Consider the following 10,736-nt stretch of genomic DNA (forward strand, 5'->3'; position numbering starts at 1 on the left):
TGCACTGTGGTACAAAAAATCCTTGATGTGATAAATAAATGGTGATGCAGGCAGGGATGAGGTAAGTCCATGAATCTGGACAGGAGATCACTAGAGGATGACCTCCAAATAGATGTGTAGTACAGTTAAAGTTGGACAGCATTAAGGAGGCAAGAATGTACTGCACATGAAGTCTATCATTTACACTGATACATCAAAATGAAATTAATGCACTGACTGCTCTGAGGAATACCACCCCCAGGGCCCTCTATCTCTATGTTCAATTCAACTTGCTTTTCTTTCAGTTTTTTAAAGTTATACAAGTGTAGTATATATTATATATTTTGACTTGTGTTCTACAAAAGCACTTTTGGAAAATTAATGTGCACATATATAGCTAATTATATACACATTATCACAGGCAAATGGGTATGATATAGTGTGTGTGTGTGTGTGTGTGTTAAGTTTGGAAACAAAAAAATTAGTGTTTGTACAATATAGTGCAATTAAGCCATGTCAGATTATGGGGTATACCTTAGCTCCAAATGGTATTTATAGAGATTTTTTCCTTCTCAAAAATGCTTATATAATAACTTTAAACTGGCTGTAGGACCAGGTGTCCTACAGACCTTCAGCATTTGTGCTGTAATGCCTTAATAAATGATGTGAAATGTGACTGTTCTATTAGAGTACTTGACTATGATTTATGATTTGATTTATGTCTGAACAGTCAGCAATAACCATTCTTCTCTGCCAGAGGCATATACAAAACACATTTCCAATTAACAATATACAAAACAAAAACAAATAAACACCATGCAACACAGGAAAAACAACAACAACAACAACAAACACTTAAACATACACTTACAATAAAGAACAACTACAACAAAAACATTAGAAAAATATGAAGAAAACAAAGTCACTATATGATGCTTCCCTTGCTTCAAAGACACAGAGTTCCACCACTGAATAGATTTATAATGAAAAAATCACTGAGTAAATGATAGATGACAAAATGGAACACTTTCAAAACTAAAAGATCTTCTAGTATCATATACATGTTGACGCCCAAGCACAATTAGTGGATCAAGTGGGATATAGCAGTACTGATGGTACTGAGCAAACATAGAACATAAACAGTGAAAATGAATAAGTTCCTGCAAGGGCAGCCATCCAGGATGCTTAAAATGATTTGATACATGCATGGTCATATTTATGGAGAGAAAGAGCAAGACGGACTGCTCTATTGAGCATGTATTGCAAACAAGACTGCAGTTGTACATTCAATGATGGTCTGTACACTGTGAGAGCATAGTGGAGGTGCAACAGCATCAAACAGATTATTAGCATTTTCATACCAGCAGCATTAATCTCAAATAGAGATAGTATGCCATTTTCTTACACATGCACCTGTGATACATGAGAAGTCCAAGTGAGGCGATCATATATCAAAAACCAGTCCCAGGCACTTCTGTTCATCAACAACATGACCTCCCACAACAATAGAGGGGTATTGGTGTCTTTTTTTACAGAGAACCACATGACTGTAGACTTATTCAAATTTAGTTTCATTTTACTAGCTGTATAACCTTTGAATATGGGATAATTGAGTATTTAAGGTGGCAGTAACCTCATCAACTGTAAAACTACTACAAACATCTGCATACTGAAGTTGCAGGTCATTAGTGATGTGAGATGGAAGGTCACTCATATATATCAAAAATAAGAGGCCCCAGAGCACTGCCCTGGGGTATACCACCTTTCATCGCTTGCTAACCGGAATACGTTTCACCCTTTTAAAACCCTATGTTTAAACAGCTGTGTAAATAATTCTGAAACCACCTTAAAACACCATGACTATAGCACCTAATTAAGTTATGAATCCTTTCTAAAAGAATTTGAGGGTATTGTTATTAAGGTTCGAATCCTGGGGTAGGAGGGATTTATTTCTCTTTCTTTGGCCCTTTTCTGTTACACCTTATTGTTAGCTAGGTCAAGTGCTGTTCTTAGGTTTCCAGTTCCAGTTTGCTACGTTAGGTAATCCAAAGGCTGCAGTACATGCTCCTGTCAGACCTTCAGTGCTGGTCACTGTAAAGCTTTAATAACAATTTGAGGGTATGAATAATCAAACGCTTTGTGTAGATCAAGAAAATGTACCCCATGCACTACATGTGACTTAACCTACACTATAATCAACAGCCAGTCTAGTAAGTATATCTTCAGTTGACTTCCCATGTCTGTATGCTCTTTGATGAGGATGGAGTAACTCAAGGTAATTAGAAAATTGGGTTGCAACTATCTTCTCCAAAATTTTGGCAAGACTGGGGACTTTCTTTATATCAAGTGGAGATGAGCAACAACAGTAGAGACATCCACCTCAGTAAACATAATTCACTGTCCTGTTTACCTAAGGGAAAACAAAGGATTCAGAATCATCATGATCATCAGTTACAGCAACAGTATTATATAATTGATAGTCATTGATTGCATCCAGATCAACATCACTAAATTCCAGCCTCCTAGCATTTTTATCCCAACCAATAGTGTCATTCACAGCTGTCCACTCAGGGGTGGATCTAGGATTTATAAAAGGGGGGGGGGGCTAACAGAAGGTACTAATCTCTTGGATGAGGTGTGTTTCACATGCAAAGCATGCTGGAACTAGGGGGGTCTAGGGGCATACCTCCCCCAAGGAAAATTTTGAAAAATAGATGCTAAAATACTGCAATTTGGAGACATTTGCACATAAAATGCATATTTCTGACTGTAGATATTTTATATACTGCCTTTAGATTATAGGTATGGCTCTCTGCAGCATTTGTTAATGGAAAGGTTTGTGTAGCTAGGTTCAGACAACCAAGCACATGATGCACCTGACCCTCTTACAATTGCACAACAATAGGTGCATGTTAGAATAATAATGTTGAAACTGGAAAATTTTGAAATTTGAATGATACGAGATTGAATCTGAGAGCATTTTCGATGGAAATTGTGTACCTGAATTAAGTATTGCCATCCATAACAACTGCACAAGTTGATGAATCAAGCCTTTTAAACAGACCAAAGCACTTCATTGTATGCATAGGCATAGGTAGATTTGGAAAAAATTCCATAACAGAGCCAACTTATTAGTTGGCTCTGTTACTACTCTAATAGAACATTCAATGGAAGCATAATATATTATGCTCCCACTGAATGTGTAGTTAGATGACTGCTCTATTAGAATATCTTGATCTTGTACAACTTCCATGCTGATCCTGGGTCTTTGTTGCATAAACTTTAGCATAAATCCACTGGTAATACCTTGGAAAAATGTTTATAAGGTGGATTTAGGAGTATTTGTATTATTAGTGATCATATAATTATGCAAAGACAAAATTTCATTATAATACTCAGCATATTGATCAAGTAAAGCCTAAAAGTGAAAGGGGGGGCTTCAGCTCCCATGAAGCCTACCCCCTGGATCCGTCCCTGCAGCTACTTTCCTACAATTTGTTTATCTTGGCCTTACGAACAATTGCTTTCGATTTATTCTTCAGGGTTCAATCAGGGGCGGATCCAAACTTTTGAAAGGGGGGATCAAAATGAAATGGCACTACATTGTCTGGTTTGGTAAGGTGAGACAAAAAAAAAGAAGATCACAGCCTGTTAACAATAGCTGCCCACCTCACCAACTATGCATTAAAATCCCTACATAGCTCGCTACACACTGCTCTAATACGTGACTGCTTTATTAGATTGACCGCTCTAGTATTAGAGCATTTCGATCTTGGTATGCTAAAAATTTTTGGAAGCCTCCTTGACCCATCCCCTTTATCCGTTACTTGGTTCTATATATATATACAAACCAATCAGCAGCATTCAGGTATAGTGCGCTCAGCTACATTCTTTAGCTTAGGTATTGCAACAAGGAGATGCATTTGTGTTGGAAAGCCACAATATGCAAACACTGTACACAGCTAATTTATGCGCATGCGTACAAATACATCATGTTTGCCCCAAAGTATAAAATTCGTGGAAAAACTGTGTCTACATGTATACTAGGCTATATATAGCTTTACCTTAGCTATATATAGCAATGATGCAATGTAAATTGATTTAAAAAGCTACCCCGTGAATTGCAATCCGGTTTTGGCAAGTGCGTTCTCTTAGATTTTGGCCGTCAGAGCTAGTTTACCCTCGTCAAGTCCAGTGCTTGTAGCAGAGACACCGAGTCCACGATGGAAAAGGATTATCAAGTGGCCACGTTTGCTATGAACTGATTTTGGTTTCCCGAGGCACAGTTCGGCTGTGCCCCGGGAGTAATTCGCACTCGTGTGGGGTTCACCGGCGGGACGAAGGTTGAGCCCACTTACTACGAGTTGTAAGTTCCGATAAACTAGCTAGTTATAGCTATTATTACATAATCAGTTGTACATATTAAAGTTTTTAGCAATTTGGCTCTATGTCGAGATGCCACATCCAACTTGTGGCATGCATGGGTTTGCCAGCCATGCTAGCGGGCGCGGGTATAGGTTTAGTCATGCATGGTTGGGGAGTTGGTGTAACTTCCACATATGGCTTTTGGTAAAGAATGGCATGCAAATCTTACTGTGACTGTTTATATATAGGTTTGTGTGGAATGTAGTGATTTCACCTTATAATAAGTGGTATCACAAAATATGCACTCTCAGCTGTTTGACCACGCAAGGATGAAACTGTAAACCTGTAGAAGGCTTCAATTCAGGATTCCATGAATCGAGCTTTCTATAAGGCATGTATGCACATTGTATACATGCATGTATACCTGTAGCAACACTGAATGCATGTGCAGCTTATAACATCACTTGCCATTATTGTTTCATGTAAACTTATTATAGGGGAGACCACACTGAGACAATTGAGATACAATTTGATCCAGCTAAGACATCATATCGTGAGTTGTTGAAAATGTTTTGGGAAAATCACGATGCGACTGTGATCCGAGATCCTCAGTACATGTCAGCCATTTTCTACCACAATGAGGAACAGAAACGTATGGCTGAAGAGACTAAAGAAGAATATCAGAAAACACTAACCCAGCAGATTGCAACTAAGACCATTCCAGCTAGCACCTTTTACAATGCTGAACAGTAAGATAAGTGGTTAAATAGATTGTAACTGCTCTGTATAATATGGTTATTTTTCTAGCCATCATCAAAAGTACTTGCTCAGGAAAACTCCTGAGGTGTTTACCTACCTCAAGTTTACCAATGAAGAACTAGTTACATCACCAGTGGCCACAAGACTTAATGGATATTGTGGGATATATGGGAAACTGTCTGATCTAGAGAAGGAAATAGATTCATTTGGGCTGGATAAGCAACTTCAGTTTGAGCTACGCAGGGTAGTATGTAGGGCTATCCTACCACTGGAACCTTCTGCATGTTAGCCCAGTAGCTATCAGAACGTTGTATACTATGAAACCAGCGAGAGCCATCAGTTACTACTGAATCTCCTTGGTGGAACACTATAATAATACAGTGATCTGATATATGGTTAAGATGTATGTAGAACTTTCATTGCAGTTTGTTTAATATTGTTTCCTCATGAAGTTTGATGTAAAAATAACAAGTATAGCTATAATTATATACACTACACTGTAAAAAATGAAGTGTGCCAGACCACTTGGTGTCTGACAAACCAAAAAATGTTGCAATAGACACACTTTTGCACATACATAAATGCAAATCAATGCTTACCACATGATCGGCAAGTCATTTAACTATGTTGAGTATACCAATTTTGTCTTAATTGATTCAACTTGGTTCTTGTAGTTGTTCCTTGTTTCTTTGAACAGTGGAAAGTTCAGGCCAGTATTCAAGTCATGTACTATATACATTGTAGCCTAAACATATACATTATAATGACGTATAGCCTAAACTTGTACATACAGTGTACATGTAACTTAACATGTCAGTGCCGGTGAGAATATATATTATATATTATATGCATGTGTAGTGTATTGCATGCAGTATAGCTACATATTATATGATTGTGTTTTCAATAGGCATGAGGGTTAGCCTAGCTAGGGTTCCCTATAGCCCACATGGACCACGCAATGCGTGCAAATTGCTGACGTTATATATCCAGATCAGAATGCATAAACTGCATGCACCATGCATAACCCCCACAAAGCTTAGCTATAATTGTAAAGTGTCATTTAAGGATCATCATGCATGCATACGCAAGCAAATGTAATTTGATACAGCTAACACATATAACTCTCGAGTTACAGTATCAGTTACTCAAATCACCATCCAAAGCATCAATGGAGTCTCATCTGGCACATAAAGTCTATGATGTCATAAAGTCTATCATGTAGAGTGACGTCACTGATTGGTATCCTTGTTAGTTGCTGGCGTATACCTGCATGGTCTGGTCCAGCCTAAGCTGTTGTGTTAATTGGCTCTGAAATGGAGAAAGACTACCATATTGCCACGTTTGGAATGAATTGATTCTGGCTACCCGAGGCACAGTTCGGCTGCGCTCCGGGAGTCATTCGCACGCGCGTAGGGTTTACTGGCGGGAAGATAACACCTTCTCGTGACTCACAGTAAGTTAATAGATACTGATACATTAATACATGCATCAAGCTACACGCATCTACCATTCCGGATATCTACTACAGTAGCTATATTTATATGCATAATATTATTATGTGTGTGTACAGCAATTAGCTAAATGTCGTCATGAAACCCGTACAAATATTTTTTGCCACATGACTACACCTCCTCGTTGTCCCGCCAACCACGGTGCGGCCTAAGGCGGGCGGCCTTTTCTGTTTCCTGTGCTGGACACGGGACTTAGGCAGATTTGTATGCGGGCGGGCGGTCCATTTCCATTATAAGCTGAGATTAATTGGCAGCTAGCTTTTCAAGCCATTTGCTTAGCACAACCATATAAAAAGCTGCATGCTTAAGCTTGTACCTTCCATTTTATATTGCAAAAATAACACAAATGTGAATTTGTGTCAACTTGATAGTACTGCTGACACAGTAAGCTGACACTGTTACAAAATAGCTTTTACCAAGCCTGTACAATAACTGGAGAATATTGAAGAATACGGAATGATGGAATTGACAGATGCGGGCAGTGGATGGGAAACAGGAGAATTTATTTGGAGTTGCCTGATTTTTGGTTCGGCACAATTGATTCACTACCCTATAGGCTACCCATGCAATGGCTGGTCAGGATAAACAGAGGATGCCTGAAAATGCAGTGTATGGAGTCTGGGGTAGGCCTGAGCCTATTATGCTCAAAATTTTACCTATTATTCCTCCACCCATTATTCTTTTTTTTTATTCTTGTGTCTAGCCTATTATTCCAAACTAATTCTTATTTAGTTTCTGTAGCTAGTCACTTAGTTTACAAGATGCTGGTTTTGCCAGAATTGATTAATGGACATAAAAGAAGTGCTCCATCTTACACATCATTAATATTTCTAGCCATAAGTAGCTACAACAGACTTAGAATAGCTATCTGCAGACTGTAGTATTATTTTAAATTATTGGTGTATTAAAACTATGGATATAGCTACATGCTAATTTTGGTAAATAATGATCAAAGACTTGAAGAAGATAGACTTGTACAAGTTTCAGAATTGCAGATAATCGTGCAGTTGAATCCCTGATACTGGCAGCAGATTATTAACATGAAACGAGTATTAGAGTATTTGAACGTTTTATTAGAGTATTTGAGTGTTTTATTAGAGTACATCGATCTTTTAGAGGCTTTCAGCCCTGGCCCTTTTCAGCCAGCACTCGTATAATAATGTCAGCTATATATCACTCTTAGTAGCTTAACTCTTTCTTCTAGCTAATCAAAAATAAACACGCCCCCAATTATTCCCGTGGACATCCGATAATTCTAAAATTATGCCTGTAACCATCCTATTATTCCGGAATCATTCTCACGAAATTGGTGACCTATTATTCTCAAATTATGCTGGCATAATAGACGCAGGCATGGGGCGAAGTACTTTGGTACTTGTACTTAAGGACACTTAAGTACACATTCTTGAGTACTTGTACTTATACTTTACTTAAGTACTAAGTAATGTACTTAAGGTACTTAAAGTACTTTGAAGTACAATGAAGTCCATATGCAAGTGAAATAAGTTGTAGCTATATTGGCTCAAAGATAATACATTACTGGATTGACATGGTCAGCTTTTGGATGAAGTCACTTTGCTACATTTGCTCTAAAAACAGGATTTAAAAGATTTCCTATCTTTTGATTCATTTTTCTTTGAAATAGTTGTACTGTTTTTGGCCTGAAAGATTTAGTTGATCATCAGGCAGCTATAGCAGCTAAGAAGAAAGATTATGTCCTGAACAGAAAGTCAAGTACACTCACTAAGCAGGTGGATGAATACATTGAAACTGATGCAGTTATAATGGCCCAAAATCCAGTTACTAAAAGAAATATCCTCTGCTTTCAAGGTTGGCAAAAAACATTCTAGGAGTACCATTTTCCTCTGTGCCTGTTGAGAGAGTGACTCTTTAGCATTGCAGGAAAGGTATTTACTCCTGAAAGATTTCGCCTTACAGATGGCAGATTTTCACAGTTTTACTAGGTGCAACCAAAACTACATAAATGCAATTGTGAACACAGTAAACATAATCTGTACTTGTACTTAAATACCTTCAAAAGTACTTGTACTTTACTTAAGTACTTCTCTTAAAACAATGTCATGTACTTGTACTTGCATGTACTTCAACAAATGTCAGAGTACTTGTATTTTACTTAAGTACTTTCACATGTACTTCGCCCCATGCCTGGACGCAGGCCTAATCCGGGGGTAACTACGCCCCTGTATGATACTGTAGTTATAGTGTTGTTATGTAATATCAGAATCTGCAGCTCACTTGAATCATTTTATAATAATTTCTTATAAATGGATTAATGCATGAGAGGTGAAACTTATAATGGACCTTATAGTTAAATGCATATAGTGCTAATACAATAATCTAGGGTTGTTGTCAACACAGCAATAGCTACAAAGTTATAAACTAGACCTAAATTATAGGGGGTTTTGGTCTAAACCCATGAAAAAAAGTGGATATTTACTGGTCATGGTGCAAATAATTAAATATTTATTTAACCAATCACTTTGTCATATAAACATTAGTATATGTAAGAACAGGCTTGGGGTCAAATACTTTGAAAGTATTATTAAATATGTACAAATACTCTGAAAGTATGAAATACAAATACTTATACCCAGGATGTATTTCAAATACAGATACTTTTAAAAATACTTGTGTTGTTACAATACAAATACTCAAAAATAGTATCCAAATACTGCTAAATATAAATACTGACCCCAAGCCTGGTTAAGAAACATGGTTGTCAGCGCCCCTAGGATTAGTAACAGCCCCCCTAGGATTATAGGAAAAACGCTCTTGTAGAACAATGCTCCTAGGATTGGAGCAGTGCTCTTAGGATTAGGAGCAGTGCACTTAAGATTAGGAAGATGCACAACTAGATTGTACAAAAACTAGAAGAGTATAGCCAGCAATTCCAGTACCAGTGGTACAGTATAGTATTCTAAGACGGTTCAAATCCTGGTTGTGTCACTTTTCTACTCTTTTCATGTATAGTCAAGCTTACCCCTTTAGGCATACTCTGTAATTAGTCTAAACAATGCGATAGCATTGCAAATTCTCCCGAGATTCGCCCAAACTCGACTTTTCCCCATGATATCCTTAGGATCAGTCATGTACTGTCACTTGTGGCTTCAAGTTTAAATGAAATTGCCATTTTGATAGTGTCTCAGATCAGAGCTCAAATCACTGTTTTTCTGTGGCTCCAGTTTACAATAACAACTATACTGATGTGATAGCAGTATGCATTCAAAATGTGGCACACTGTAAAATCCATGTATAGTGCTAGTGCCTTGTTCAGTGAATAGCTGTATGTGCAATGAAACCTCTAGTCTATTCACAATTTCCTATCTGCATGACCTATTAATAGGCCTATAGCTAGGTGTATGCCAAGGGCAGAGGAGACACCATTATTTAAGGGGAGCTGGGAGTCTTCTAGCCTGGTGATGCCATGGCCTATCTGTAAGTTGAAGGACAAACTAACAAAAAAAGTTTAAGGTCACTACCTGCTGGCAATAGTCGCCCTGCACCAACTCTATTTATAACTACATACATAGCTTGCTACACTGCTCCTCTATAAGAATACTGTGACTGCTCTATTAGAGTATCTTGACTGCTCTATCAGAGTATCTCGAATTATTGATGCTATTAAGCTAGCCTCTCCATCACAGCTATAATTTTAGGGGGGCTAAGCCCCCTATAATTTTTTTCACAGGGGCTACATCCCCCCATTTCTGCTTCCCCTGTTGAACTCACGGCAGCTCTGCCTAGGCCTATTACAAATAATATACAACATGCATAGTATAGTTAGTTATAGGAAATTTTCAAATTTAGACAGATAACATCATTAATATACCTGTACAGTGTGACCTGATTAGACAGCATCCTTGCAAATTATAGCAAGAATTCATAATATTTGTATGGCCCCATACAAATATTATGAGTTCTTGATTAGTTAGTGCATGCACAGGGTTTACATACACAATTAAAGTGGTTCCAAAGGCCAGTGAGTTTAATATTAGCTGTGCACAAGATTGCAGTCTTTGTAGTATAAGTTACTGCTGAAGCCCTTAATCCATGCAAGGCACTTATGGGTTCCTTTCATCTGAGTAAGGCTGGATTAGAGGC

The 10,736-nt window shown here is 37.8% G+C and overlaps 1 protein-coding gene across 1 annotated transcript; it reads left to right on the top strand.

The window, feature by feature from the left end:
- The first annotated feature begins 4,068 nt into the window (after positions 1-4,068).
- Positions 4,069-5,577, top strand: LOC136263123 (peptide methionine sulfoxide reductase-like). The gene is made up of 3 exons (XM_066057611.1): positions 4,069-4,345; positions 4,842-5,093; positions 5,152-5,577. The coding sequence occupies exons 2-3, from the start codon at positions 4,912-4,914 to the stop codon at positions 5,390-5,392; spliced, it is 423 nt and encodes a 140-aa protein (XP_065913683.1). The 5' UTR covers positions 4,069-4,345; positions 4,842-4,911; the 3' UTR covers positions 5,393-5,577.
- Positions 5,578-10,736: the final 5,159 nt, after the last annotated feature.

Source organism: Dysidea avara, chromosome 8, assembly GCF_963678975.1.
Source record: "Dysidea avara chromosome 8, odDysAvar1.4, whole genome shotgun sequence".
NCBI classification, from domain to species: domain Eukaryota; kingdom Metazoa; phylum Porifera; class Demospongiae; order Dictyoceratida; family Dysideidae; genus Dysidea; species Dysidea avara.